Below are 14,579 nucleotides of genomic sequence, written 5' to 3'. Positions count from 1 at the left end.
TTAAATTATGTGATCTAAAACATCTCTGTCATATTGGTTTCGATTAAAGATGTATCATGTGGCTACGTGTGTAGTAGCAAGATTTGGAATGTATCTTTACTTTTATAGATTTAGTTTAGGAAGGGAGATTCGTAAGGACTAAAGTATATACCGGACCATTTTTATGTTAAGTTATAATTTCTTTAGAGAATAAATTGTTACATTAAGGTTTGTCCACAGTTATTATAAAGCCGTCACGTAAGCAATAAGTAGATGTTAGGTGTTGACAACTCAGCAAGTTCATATTGTAATTAGTACAAAATTGAGGTTACAACTTTTTAAAAGATCCTGAAATAATATATAGGAGATCTTATCACAAAAGTTCAGTTCATATTTTTGCTTACGAAACAAATTCCGAAATCAGAAGTAAACAAAACTAAAACCGATTTGATTAAGCTAAACTAAAGTACCAAACCAAAACCAATTGGCCGGCCACTCATTAACAATTAAGCTTCCTTAATGTGGCACAAGCTCTGGTGAAATATGCCATATTTTGTGTCAAATCAAGAGTCTATTGTAGGCACCGGCGTTTGGTTACTCGTTCTTGTTCGTGTCGGCTTTTTCAAGTTTAGGATCCACTTAAGAACTGAGGGAAATTCGTTCAGATAGTTATCAGTTTAGTACGAATAGTAAAACTAAGAATTGGTTAATATCCGGAAAATCGAGTTCCGTTCAATTAGGTTTTCCAAAGTAATTTAGATAAAATATTGCCGCAAAAGAAAAAGGAAATCAGGCCTTGGCAAACACGTTTGATTGAACTCGTGTTTGCGAGATGGCCACCGATCATGAAACACGCTTCTTCATCTAGCCATATGCTGAATCTTGGTTTTTGGGATCGTGTCAGGACATTTAATACATGTACTAAGATTCATCTCGATAAAGAACTTCAACGTACATTACAGTTTCTATAGTTTAGCCTTGTGATTAGTATCCTTTATTACCCTTTTATCAGCAATTGTTTTACAAAAGTTGAAGAAAAGAAAAGCTAAACATAACAGATTTGTCCAACGTTTAAAAGGGCTTCATGTGGAACATGTAAGATAGCACTATTCGCCCTACACATCTTAGCAAGAAACCGGTAAACATAATTAATGGCTATCTTCTTTGGAACCAATGATCCTTTTCTTGCTTTCACCACAGTGTTTCCCATGATATGGACAACCCCTGTCTCTTTACAAATCTTTAGAAACTCCAACTCATCCTCCTCCTCTTCCTCCACCGTGTAGTTCTGACTGAAACTCATTGCGCTATGCGGTGAATCAGCTGGAACTATAGCGGATTCGGTGTAGTCCACCATCGATGAAAACATAACCATGTTTTTATTGTGGTTGTTGTTGTTGTTACGTATCAATTCATCTCTGGACTCTTGTCTATGGTTAAATGAATAAGGGCTATAGTTTGAATCTGACTCCATCATTGTTTCGGTTTGGACGAACGAGAAGAGATTATCGAACAGTTTGTTTTCAAAATCGTCGTCTTTCCTGTGTAGATCTTTGTAACCATACCTATAAAAAAAGTTTTAGAGATTTATAACGGTCTTAAAACTCTTTTTTTTTTTTCTAAAGAACAGAGAAGAAGAAAGGATAGTACCTGGCTACGCAGCGGAACATTCGGAATGTCTTTGGTCCGATTCTCTTCACAAGAAACCTCTCTTCTTCAGGGACAGTGTATACCGGGAGGTTCTTGACGCATACAAACACTACGACGGAGTGAATCGCGGGGAGGTTAGTGATAAAATGAGAGAAGATGCGAGGGACACCACTCGCTAGTTCCGAGTGGATCAACCCGATCCCGGGGACACGTACAAGCCCAAGGCTGGGACCGAGACCGAGGATCCAACTCATGGAAACTCTACTGTGCACTTCAAACTCATACTTCTTGACTGTTACGTAATTCCAAACAAACATTACCAGAAGGGAGATGGCTGCTATCATGAGCGGAACCCATCCTCCTTCATTGACCTTTAAGATCACAGCCGAGAAGTACGACAATTCCACCACGAGGGAGAGAATGGCGAATACAAGGACAAAGATCCAGTGGCGCCGCCACACGAGAAGCATGGTCAGCACCATCAGTAATGTAGTCACAAGCATCACGACCACAACCGCAGTTCCTAATATTCGCCAAGATACCAAAAACAGTCAGATAAATACTAAAAATCTAACTAACAATGCCAAACCTCTAGTCCTGTACATCTTACCGTATGCATTTCCGATCTCGGTCTGGTTCTTGAAACTAGCAGTGACGGTGATGCAACCAATCATGAGTATCCAGTTAATATCAGGGCAATAGATCTGACCTAGGAACTTCTTGGAAGTGTGAACAATTTTAACTCGAGGGAAACATCCATGAGACACGGCCTGTTTGATTATCGAATAAGTCCCTGAGATGGTAGCTTGGCTCCCAACGATTGCAGCTCCGGTCGCCACTATTAACATCGGCCAATATACGCTTTCTATGGGGTCAAAGCAAAAGAGAGTTAGTTAGATGAGCTTCCAACTTAAAACTACATGATAGTTGTTTGACCATTAATCTCAGGATATCAGACCAAATATCGACTAGATTGGAGTTTTCGGGCTATGATATCATATTAAATCAGACGAGTTTCCAAACAAATGACAGTAACTAGATTGACTCATATCCTTTATAATAATTAAGATCTTTTTTAACTTCTAACATGGGACTTTGTCCCTAATAAGAGCTTCAGTATTCTGGAAGAGCACACTATAAATTCAAGACTAGTAAAGCTTTTGAAAAATGTTTAGGACAAACCAGGGATAGATGCATAGAAGGCGTCTTTATAATGTTCCTTGTGGTTCACAAGAAACGCAGCTTGTCCGCAGTATGCTAGAAGAAGACAAGGGAATACAAAAAGTGTAAAAGCTAGCTGTATCGCTTGTAAAGGGAAATAAGAAATGTCCGCGAATAGTGCCTCCGTGCCTACAATTTTTTCAAAGGAAACATTTTAAAGATAGCTTCCAACTTCCGATGTGAGACTTTGTACCTACTAAAACATTTTAAAGATAGCTCTAAAAAAGAATCTCTTTGAAGCTAGTTTTACCTGTTATGCTGAGAAGAATGCCACCAAGCGAAATCCAACCATCTCGCCCTCTTCTTTTGAAGTACAAGTATATATATTTTGGCGAAAACGCTTTTAAAACGCTTGTATCGTGTTTGCAGATGTTGTATATGCCAGTGGCTCCAATGAAGAGGAACCAAATAAGAACGATAGGCGCAAAGAGCCACCCCACCTTGTCCGTACCATAGTGTTGCATACTGAACAGTCCAATTAAAAGGATGACAGACACAAGCACAACGATGTCTGCCAAAACAAAATGATCATAGCAAGTGAGCAAAAACAAAAAAGATATGAAAACTGAATTTGCATGTTACCGCTGCTCATCTTTGGATTGTTGACTCTGATCCCACCAGTGGCTGAAAGAACTGTTAAAAAGAAGGTTTTGTAAACTGAAAGGTCTGAGTGAACATGTCAAGAAAGAAAGGGAGAGAAGCTTCTTAGTTACCGGAGATGGCTGGGGTTAAGATACCATCACCTATCATCATACACGTCCCTATAAGAACAATGACAAGAAGTGCTCTCTTCTTGGAATGTCTACTCTCCAACCACTTCTTTGTTTTAGCAGCAAAAGATCCTTCAGCGACTGAAGTTCGACTATAAGTCGTGAGATCCTCGTCGCTGCGTTGTTGATTCGGGATGAGATTCACGTTACCATGTCTACAAAGCAATGAGTATATAGCTAAAGTCCCACCTGCACACAAACATTGAGTATAAACTAAACCGGTTTGGTTAAAAACAATGATCAAGCTTTTTAAAAGCTTACCTTGACCATTATCATTAGCTTTGCAGACAATGAACACATACTTTATGAGAGGTATAAGCAGAAGAGAGTAAATGATCAAAGAAAGAGCTCCGATTACATCTTCACTATCATCAATTCCATCAGGGAATGTATTGTAGAACACATACAATGGAGAAGTCCCTAGATCGCCATAAACTATCCCTAGACTTTGGAATGATAGTCTCAGTAGCATCAACATCGAAAAGCTCTGATGAAAAAAGCAAAAATTAAAAAAAACCTAATCTTTTTTCCATTTCTCAAACTCTCTATATGAAACCGAAACAGAGTAAAATAGAGTAAGTAATTACTTTTTCTCCGTGCATGTCCTTGAGCATGTCAGCTTCTTCGTCCATGGGTTGATCGAGTCCCTCCTCAAATTCCCTCATAAGTTCTCTGTCTCTTTCTTCGATCGTGCTTTCTCCATCTGTAACAGATGCTTCTACCCTTTCTGCCATCTTTTGTAATCTTGATATGAGACCAAACTTGAAACTCTTTTAAGTTTTGACATGAATATAAGAAGCGACTCGAGTTATTACAGAGCACGTATGTCTTTGTCAACTCTGGTTCTGTCATGGAATTGAATAAAGGCTACACCGGAAGAAAAAAAAATTCAAAACTTGTTGAAGAAAGCGACACCCCCTTTTATAAGAATTCTTAAATTAGAAATAAAGAGAATCAGTCAAACAAATGATAGTTTGAAAGACGTTGACAAAATTAAAGACGAGTGGTATATACTTTTCTGCATTCAAATATTGGCATATACTTCGATTTCTGATTGTAATATCTATTGACAAAGCAATCATAAGTTATTGACACCGTGTGAAAATGGTTGTGTATTTTCCTTTGGTGTTGTTTTCACCAACCTGACAGTCTGACACATGCCGCACAAATTTTATAATCGTGTACCATGAAATCCTTTTTTGGTACACATGTAATGGGTCGTATACTCACAATAATAAAATACTCTTTTCTGTTTTTATATAGATGACATTTAGAATTATTCGTATAGATTAAAAATAATAATTCTCTTATAAAAATAGTCCTTAACTATTTAGCCAACTACAATTTCGATCAATGATAAAATAAAACATAGACACAAAACATAAATGGTTATATAATATAAAATTAATATATTTTGTATAAAAACTTAAGAATTTTATTTAATTTGAATTATTTATTTATTTACCTTTTTTAAAATATTAATTTTGTTTTTACGAATCAAATTGGATATATGATTAAAAATATAAAAAAAATTCAAATATCAAAATGCCGAAAAATTCGCATGGAATTAAATTATTGATTATTCAGATGAAACTGATCGGATCACAAATATTTCAAAAACCTAGATATTTGATTCGTGTTCATTTTTAACGCATATACATCTCTTGCAAAAATAAAAGATTTTAATATCAGCTTTTATATAATATTATTAATTTAAGAACCATCAGTCGGAAAGACCCAAGTTAAACAAACAGTCATCTTGATCGGATATGCTAATATATAATATCTCTTCCTTTATAAAATGAAACTGACAATAGAACAATACATGTATACTCTTCACACGACCCAATTATAATCCAGAAGAGTACGAGTATAATTCCTATTGTTTATAAATTAAAAGTGTATACTTCTATTGATTGAGCAAGTATATATACGAATTGTGATGTACATAGTAGATGGCCAAAGGTTAGTTATTGTTGCCTTATTGGTTGCCGATCGTGATGTTATGAGTGCTCATACTAACAAGTACTGGTTAAAGCAAACAAATTTTGTTAGGGTATGATAAAACATTAAATGAACAATTCCATTGACTATATACAAGTCTATAACCAATCGTAAACCACGCATAATACGTATATAAAAACTGATATTTATACGGTTTGTGTGCACGCATGTAATAGAGAATCTTTAAATTATTTATATTCTGTTTTATTTTATTACTGATCGAATTGTGCTCATATGAATAATTAATGATATTTTTTGCTTAAAAGATAAAAGATAAACGTTTCTTAATTTCAATTTTACAAAAAGCATGTACTAGAGAATTTTTAAACCTAATTTCGTGTGTTAATATTGAAACATTATTTACGATATGTAGAAATAGAAATAAAGGTAGACTCTGTCCTCCCTCCGATAGTGTTTTTTCCTGTGTCAAAGTGTTCACGGTATTTCCAAATTCAACTTTATTTTTATTAATTTATTAATTCGAAAATGTAATTAATATTTATTGATTTTGTGGAAATACTATGAAGAATTTGACCCAAAATTAATAAAATTGTGGGTACTTTTATATTGCATTACATGACGGGAAACAACAATCAATAATACGTTATAATTTGATTAACGGAAAACATTATTCTATCACGTCAATTTTGATTTGAATACGTTGAATATTTTGATGGTTGAAAATTATAGTTCACACAATACCGTACTGGTAGGAAATATAAAACTTGTTCCTACTTTTTGTATTCTTCTTTCAATTTGTCAAACAATCTTATCATAAATAATTCGGTTCATATGCTCGCTTACCAAGCAAAATTAAATTAACATAAAACTAAAACCGGTTTGGGTAAGTTAAAATACCTAACCAAAACCAATTGGCTACTCCCCTAGTGCTCTACATTTTCTTTCCTTAATATGGCACAAGATCCGATGAAATATCCCATTTTTTTTTATCAAATTAATAGTTTCATCTGTTAAAAAAGATTTATGTTATACATGAGCTGCTTCATGTACATTGTAGTAAAACCAGTAATTTACTAGTTGCAAAGAAGCTAGGATGTCAATGCACAAAAATTGGTAGACTTCTCTAGCTTCCGTGACTTTTGACCAAGGCCTTTACATTAAAATTACACCCGCTTATAAAGAAGGCTCTCTTTGGAACTACATCATAACAAACAGCTCGCTGCAGATTTTAATCGAACAGAAGCTCGCTCAAGGCATACATAAAAGTGGAGATAAATTTACAGAGATTGGATCCTCAATAAGGAAGATTCTTCTGGTTTTTGAAACTGATGGAGCCCTTGCACAGTAAAAGACCAGATTCTTCTATATACGCTTGTCCCATTCATGATTGTAGTCAGCATTTGTATGAGATACTATTTTTTGGTGTGCTGTTTTGGCTGTTACACAAGATAGTACAGAATAGTGTACCATTATTGGAGCATGAATGTACCCAAAAAGACATTGAAACAAAATTAGATCAAACGTTTCCAAACAAAAGGAGAACGACAACAAAAACGCTCAAGCGTAGAGATACATCAAGTTCTCAACATCATCCAATCCAATAACGTCCCACTTTGTTGTTAGATAACGGCTTGATGATTTTGTGATTTCAACTTTTCTCATATGATTCTTTTGTATATTGTAAAGAAAAATATAGAAATGAGTTATTTCTTCTGGGCCGATGCTAATGTTGCGAGTTCGCCTACAATACCTTATATTTTGAGGTACAAGGATAACCTCGCCTTTTCTAGTTGTACCTTGTGGCTTCAAACTCAAGTTAACGACCATGGGCATGTTGAAGATTTTCATTTGAGAAGGAGGCAACACTAAAGTCTTACTCGACCACTGATTCTTCTCTGCATTTTCAATAACCCATACTTTCATCACACCTTCGTTTTCAAAAACATCACCCTCGTTTTCAAAATCATCACCATCGTTTTCAAGATTAGGATGTTTTAAAAAGGCTACTCTTCCATCCCATTCTAAAATTTCATTCAAAATAGGCAGCCGCGACCATAAGGCAAGATCCTCAGGTACATGGGGGGGTACACTATTTCTTCAGATATCATATCAAAACTCACAAGCACACATGCGTCCTAGCGAGGTAATAAAGCATACGGCCATTGATATTGATCGTATTAAACTGTGTTAAAGGACGATGTGGTAGACAGCTACTTGGAATATTTCTCCATCGACTTGATACATCTCCTCCTCCTAGTAGCAATTAGACCCAATGCTCTGACACCCATGTTGAGATGAAGATCAAGAAGTGAAGAGATGAAGCTGCCAGACTTGAGAATTAAGCTGCCAGACTTTATAAGGTTTTATAAGGCTTTATAAGGGTTTTATAAGCTCGATTTTATTGAAAAGAAGAAGAAGAGAGAAAAATATATTTTATTATATTGTGTACTGAGGTCACTTGTCTTTAAATACTTGTACCCAGATCCACAATTAGATTAAGGAAACTATTCTCTCATTCTTTCTCTTACATCTTCAGATCTACTTTCTCTCTCTCTATGTTCTTCATGTTTTTCATTCTCCAATAATAAACTCTCAATAATTCTCTCATTCTATCAATTCTCCCATTCTAACATGGTATCAGAGCCAGGTTACTCTAAAACCTGAGTTCATTCCGCAAATTTGTGTTCTTGAAGATTCTGGGTTCGTGAGTGTTCTTGAAGATTGGATATTCTGTGTTATTAGTGTGTTGAGGTTCTCTTCTTGTAGATGGAAACAAACGACACCATGGTGAAGCTATATACACCGGTTACTCCTGATAAGTGGAGTTGTGGAGGTGAAGTGATTACGAAGCAGATGGATGAAGGCAAGTGGATTCAAGAGAATCAAGGAACACTTGGGATCATCCAAAGGTCGCTCTCAAGTTCAATCCTGGAAGCTGATACTCATGAAGGGACGGCTAAGGAGTTGTTGGAGAGTATGGAAGCTGTGTATAAGGACAGATCCCATCTGGGCAAGGTTTTTGTGGTCAAGCGGGCCATTGAGGAGCTGAAGCAAGATGGAGAAGAGCTCAGTAAGCATCTTGAACGGTTTAAGAGCTTATGGGCAGAGTTAAAGGCGCTCAGACCGAGTACCTTGGATAAAATCGTACTGAAGAGAAGGCTAGAGCAAGATGAAGTCTTGAGTCTCCTGCTGAGTTTAGATGAGTCCTATGATAAACTGGCCAGGAAGATACTCACAGAAGAAACTCTACCTGATGTAGAGAGTGTGTGTGGTATGTTGAAGCAGAATCAAGCAACAACTCAGCCAGAGGAGAGGAGACAGATTACTGAACTACAACAAGTAATCAGTGGCAAGAGCTTGTATTCAGCATACATAGGAGATATAAAAGATGGGGATGAATTAAAAAATAGACACGAGAAGGGTAGAGCTGATGAGGTGATTACCAGAAGAGAGTGGGATGCATTTGTAGCTGAAGCAAAAGCACTCATTGCATCTAAGAAGCAAGGAATTCAGCCAGTAAGGTTTAAACCTATTATTGTGGATTCTGGAGCCAGTCATCACATGATCAGTGATAGGAGCCTGATGGATGAAGTGAGAGCAGCTACTGGGGATGTTCAGATAGCAAATGGAGATAAAATTCCTATAGAAGGGATAGGAAACTTGAAGCTATTTGACAGGGAATCAACAGCCTTGTACCTGCCTCAGTTTACTTCCAATTTGATATCTGTGAAGAGAGCTCCTGTTGACTTGCAATGTCAAGTAGTATTCAGGCCAGAGGAGGTTGAGTTTCAAGATCTCATTACTGGTCAAGTGATTGGAAAGGGGAGCAGCACCAACAACCTATACCAGCTACAATCAACTAAGCTCTCTAAACCCTCTATCTCTATATGCATGAGTAGTACTGCTGATGATTGTGATAGCATTACTTGGCATGCTAGATTAGGACATCCTCACCCTCGCGCCCTTGAGCTCATGATGCCTAATCTATCAGTTAATCACCTGGAATGTGAAGCATGCATACTAGGGAAGCATTGCAAAACTGTTTTTCCCACATCTGAAACTGTCTATGAGAAATGCTTTGACTTAATACACTCTGATGTGTGGACATCTCCATGTATATCTAGGGATAAGCATAAGTATTTTGTGACTTTCATAGATGAAAAATCTAAGTATACATGGGTCACATTGCTTCCTTCCAAGGATAGAGTGTTAGAGGCATTTATAAACTTCCAAGCTTATGTCACTAATCAGTATAATGCTACTATGAAGGTACTAAGGTCAGACAATGGAGGTGAATACACTAGCCATGCATTCAAGAATCATCTGATGAAGCATGGGATAGTTCATCAAACCAGCTGTCCCTACACTCCACAACAGAATGGTGTGGCTGAGAGGAAGAACAGACACCTGATGGAAGTAGCAAGATCAATGATGTTTCATTCCAATGTTCCCAAGAGATTTTGGAGTGATGCAGTTGTCTCAGCGTGTTATCTCATCAACAGGACGCCAATGAAAGTTCTGAGGGATCTATCTCCGTTTGAGGTGCTGAACAAGTCTAGGCCGCAGATTCAACATTTGAGAGTGTTTGGGTGTACCTGCTATGTATTGGTTCCAGGAGAACTGAGGAAGAAGCTTGATGCAAAGAGCACTAAGGCTATGTTTATTGGATACTCTATCACTCAGAAAGGGTATAAGTGCTATGATCCAACAACAGGGAGGGTGTTGGTGTCTAGAGATGTTAAATTCATTGAAGGGAAAGGGTATTATGAAGAAAAGATATGGGATGATTTGAAGGATCTTCCACAAATGCCATCAGATAAGGCAACAAATCTGAGGATGGTATTGGAGAATCTTGGGATTAGCATGACCCAGGATCAGGGAACAAGAAGAGAACCACCAAGAAGCACAAGTACTCATGAGGAGGAAAGTGAAAGGATCTCCCCTCTTGATCATGAGGGGGGAAGTGAAGCTGAATCAGGAGTGCAACAACAACAGCAGAGTGATTCAGGAAGTCATGATCAAGGAGAGACACAAGGAGAAGAGAGTCCAAGATCAGATGGAGATGCGCAGGCTGATAGAGAGAGTCCAAGATCGGATGCGCAGACTGATAGAGATGAGCATGCAGCTATGCAAAATCCAGTCGGGTCAGTTGGGATTCAGGAACCAGAAACAGAGGTTCAACCACTGAGGAGAAGTACCAGGGTGAAGAAAGATCCATCAAATTTGGTGAATACAAGGATGTGCTACAATGCGGAGGCTGTAGCACATCCGACTCAAGCAGTATGTTCGTTTGCAACATATCCAGAGGAGCATGTGGTCTTCATGTGTAATCTGGATGAGAATGAGATCCCAAGGTCTTATGAGGAAGCCATGAAACATAAGGTCTGGAGAAACTCAGTGGGTGATGAAAGGGATGCAATGATCAGAAATGACACTTGGTATGAGAGTGAATTACCAAGAGGGAAGAAGGTTGTGTCTAGCAGATGGATCTTCACAATCAAGTACCGGGCAGATGGAACTATTGAGAGACGCAAAACTAGGCTGGTGGCAAGAGGGTTTACACAGACTTATGGGGAAGACTACATTGATACTTTTGCACCAGTGGCTAAGCTTCACACAATTCGAATTGTGTTATCCATTGCAACAAACTTGGAGTGGGATCTGTGGCAAATGGATGTGAAGAATGCTTTCCTGCAAGGTGAACTGGAAGATGAAGTATACATGCATCCACCTCCTGGTCTTGAGCATCTAGTAAAGCCAGGGAATGTCTTGAGATTGAAGAAGGCAATATATGGGCTGAAACAGTCACCTAGAGCTTGGTACAGGAAGCTGAGTACAACTCTCAATGGGAGAGGATTTAGGAAATCTGAACTGGATCACACTCTCTTCACCTTGACAGGACCTTCAGGGATCATTGTGATTCTAGTGTATGTGGATGATTTGATTATCACAGGAAGTGATAAGGCAGGGATCCAGGCTACTAAGGAGTTTCTCAAATCATTGTTTGACATCAAGGATTTGGGAGAGATGAAGTATTTTCTGGGTATTGAGATATGCAGATCTAAGGAGGGCTTGTTCATGTCTCAAAGGAAGTACACTGTGGATCTATTGAAGGGCGCTGGTAAGCTTGGAGGAAAGACAGCTAGGACACCACTTGAGGATGGGTATAAGGTTTTACTTGAGGAGGAGATTGAAAACAATCAACCATTTGAAGATGCTAAGCTGTATAGGAAGATGGTTGGGAAGCTGATCTACTTGACAATCACCAGGCCAGACATATGTTTTGCTGTGAATCAAGTTAGCCAGCATATGCAAGCTCCAAAGATGCACCATTGGATTATGGTAGACAGGATCTTGAGGTATTTGAATGGCTCTAGCGGCCAAGGAGTCTGGATGGGATGCAATAGAAGTACAGAGGTGGTTGGTTATTGTGATGCTGACTGGGCTGGAGATAGAGTTGATAGGAGATCAACTACTGGGTATTGTACCTTCATTGGAGGGAACTTGGTTACATGTAAGAGTAAGAAGCATAAGGTTGTCTCTTGTTCTAGTGCTGAGGCTGAATATAGAGCCATGTTGAAGTTGACAAATGAGCTAGTGTGGATCAAAGGGATATTGAAGCATTTGAGTATTGAGCAGACCACTCCCATGACAATGCATTGTGATAATCAGGCTGCTATCCACATCGCTTCTAATTATGTGTTTCATGAGAGAACAAAGCACATAGAAGTTGATTGTCACAAGGTGAGGCAGATGATTGTCCTAGGAGTAATACTGCCATGTTACACAAGGAGTGAGGATCAATTGGCTGATGTGTTTACTAAGGCAGCGAGGCAGAAGACAATAGAGTCCATACTATCAAGGCTTGGACTCATTGATCTTACTTCCAGGAGCTGATCCCCTTAACCATGGAGTCTCCACTCTTTTTCCCTCATCAAGGTTTTATCCCAATGGGTTTTCCTTGTTGAGGTTTTTAATGAGGGAGATCTTCATGGTTTCCAAGCTAGACAAGTTCACTTAGTCTAGCTTGAGGGGGAGTGTTGAGATGAAGATCAAGAAGTGAAGAGATGAAGCTGCCAGACTTGAGAATTAAGCTGCCAGACTTGAGAATTAAACTGCCAGACTTGGGAATTATGCTGCCAGACTTGAGAATTAAGCTGCCAGACTTTATAATGTTTTATAAGGCTTTATAAGGGTTTTATAAGCTCGATTTTATTGAAGAGAAGAAGAAGAAGAGAGGAAAAGATATTTTATTATATTGTGTACTGAGGTCACTTGTCTTTAAATACTTGTACCCAGATCCACAATTAAATTAAGGAAACTATTCTCTCATTCTTTCTCTTACATCTTCAGATCTACTTTCTCTCTCTCTATGTTCTTCATGTTTTTCATTCTCCAATAATAAACTCTCAATAATTCTCTCATTCAATCAATTCTCCCATTCTAACAACCCATGCATATTACTAAGTTCCAAACTCTCTCTCCACGTTTTGAAACTGTGCAAAACACTTTATATTGATCGTGAAGATCCGATACAGTACATGATCCTCTTAGACTTGTCGTTTTCAACTAGAATGTTAGATTCTTCTATGGCGGGTAAGACAACAAGCTGTCTAGTGGTGGTGTTATATATTTGAGCACTTTGCCTAAAGCACATCAAACCGTGAAAAACTTGAGAGACGGAGTAGCCTTCCATCGCTGGGATTGTTAAATCTTGGTCAACTACTAAGGATGACATAATAGTATTATGATAATACATTCTTGTTGTCGATGCCCAACCACATGAATAGACGCGGTCATGGCTCTTGCATATGTCCCATTTGCCTTCTTCTTCTTATTTTTTTTGAATTATACACAGTTTCCCCAAAGGCCTCCCAGGCCCAAGGGACTAATCTGTGTCGCTGCGGCCCGAATGTTAAATTTCGCAGTGGCCGGGAATCGAACCCAGGTGGCGGTACTCACAGCTGTGAACCCTTTACCACCAGAGCTAGATGCCCCGGTTCTTCTCTTCTTATTACCTTTGGTCTTCTCTTCGTTCTACTTCTATCCCCTTGTAAGATGACTAGCGGCTAGGTCAAAAGAGAAAGCCATATCTCTATAATACTAGCTAGAGGAGTCAGTTTTCTACTTATAGCTTTCAAATTGATTATTAGGAAGTTTAATTAGAGAGATATCTTTTAATGAAGTAAAAATATTATACCTAATTGTTGTTATTAAAATCTTTTATTAAGGTTTCCTTTTCTTTCTTAGTTCTAAATTAGATCTATAATTTTAATTTCCTTTTTTCTTTATAATTATTTTCCCAAATTACAAATAACAGAAAAGAAAATATCTATCAAACTAAAAAGGTAAAGACTTTATATACATATATATATATATATATATATATATATATGTGTGTGTGTGTGTGTGTGTGTGTGTGTTTTAAATTAAAGAAACCAAATGCTGATTTTGAATAATAATTTAGATATATATATATATATATATGTGTGTGTGTGTGTGTGTGTTTTAAATTAAAGAAACCAAATGCTGATTTTGAATAATAATTTAGATATATATATATATATATATATAATGTTTCTATAAAAAAATTATACCTAAAATCTCCATAAGATTATTTGATAAATTAGTTTCTCACGTGTATGTGTCTATGTTATTATAATCTCTACAATTTTTAATGCCTAAACTCTCAATATATTCATAATTATGTCCTAATATATGTCTATGTTATTATATGGTCATCTATATTTATGTGTAACATGTATCAATAATAATTGCATGTCCTGAAAAATGGTGTTTTTCTAAAGTATAAAGCCAAACATGTTATTAACATTTTTTTTTAATTACATACTTGTTTTTTTTGCCAAAAAATTTCTATTGAATGCAAGAGTTTACAGAACGTACAACAGTTTGCTAGCTTATTCTTAGCTTCTAGAGTGATAACCGAAACAGAAGAGACAAGCCCAAAAGCAAAAGGAGTCCAAAAACTGCTTA

General features: G+C 37.3%; 1 protein-coding gene and 1 pseudogene across 2 annotated transcripts; both read right to left on the bottom strand.

The window, feature by feature from the left end:
• Positions 1–950: 950 nt before the first annotated feature.
• Positions 951–4,937, bottom strand: LOC106421027 (potassium transporter 9-like). 2 transcript variants are annotated; one of them, XM_048771655.1, is made up of 9 exons: positions 4,208–4,936; positions 3,882–4,107; positions 3,564–3,809; positions 3,433–3,483; positions 3,101–3,361; positions 2,812–2,979; positions 2,240–2,494; positions 1,630–2,152; positions 951–1,544 (listed from the first exon to the last, which is right to left on the bottom strand). In XM_048771655.1, the coding sequence occupies exons 1-9, from the start codon at positions 4,352–4,354 to the stop codon at positions 1,025–1,027; spliced, it is 2,397 nt and encodes a 798-aa protein (XP_048627612.1). In that variant the 5' UTR covers positions 4,355–4,936; the 3' UTR covers positions 951–1,024. The 2 variants fall into 2 exon arrangements, with proteins under 2 accessions (XP_048627612.1, XP_048627611.1); XM_048771654.1 differs by having other exon boundaries at positions 3,564–4,107; positions 4,208–4,937.
• An 822-nt stretch (positions 4,938–5,759) lies between these two features.
• Positions 5,760–13,375, bottom strand: LOC125596559 (annotated as a pseudogene).
• Between the last annotated feature and the right edge of the window lie 1,204 nt (positions 13,376–14,579).

Source organism: Brassica napus, unplaced genomic scaffold (genome assembly GCF_020379485.1).
Source record: "Brassica napus cultivar Da-Ae unplaced genomic scaffold, Da-Ae ScsIHWf_1230;HRSCAF=1757, whole genome shotgun sequence".
In the NCBI taxonomy this organism is placed as follows: domain Eukaryota; kingdom Viridiplantae; phylum Streptophyta; class Magnoliopsida; order Brassicales; family Brassicaceae; genus Brassica; species Brassica napus.
The sequence above is the reverse complement of the archived record's forward strand: the minus strand, read 5'-3'. Positions and strand labels throughout refer to the sequence as shown.

Coding starts and splice junctions, on each gene's coding strand:
- LOC106421027 (XM_048771654.1), bottom strand. CDS start 4,354: ATGGCAGAAAGGGTAGAAGCATCTGTTACAGATGGAGAAAGCACGATC. Junction 3,484..3,563: donor CTTAACCCCAGCCATCTCCG/GTAACTAAGAAG, acceptor TCTTTTTAACAG/TTCTTTCAGCCACTGGTGGG. Junction 2,980..3,100: donor CATTCTTCTCAGCATAACAG/GTAAAACTAGCT, acceptor AAAAAATTGTAG/GCACGGAGGCACTATTCGCG.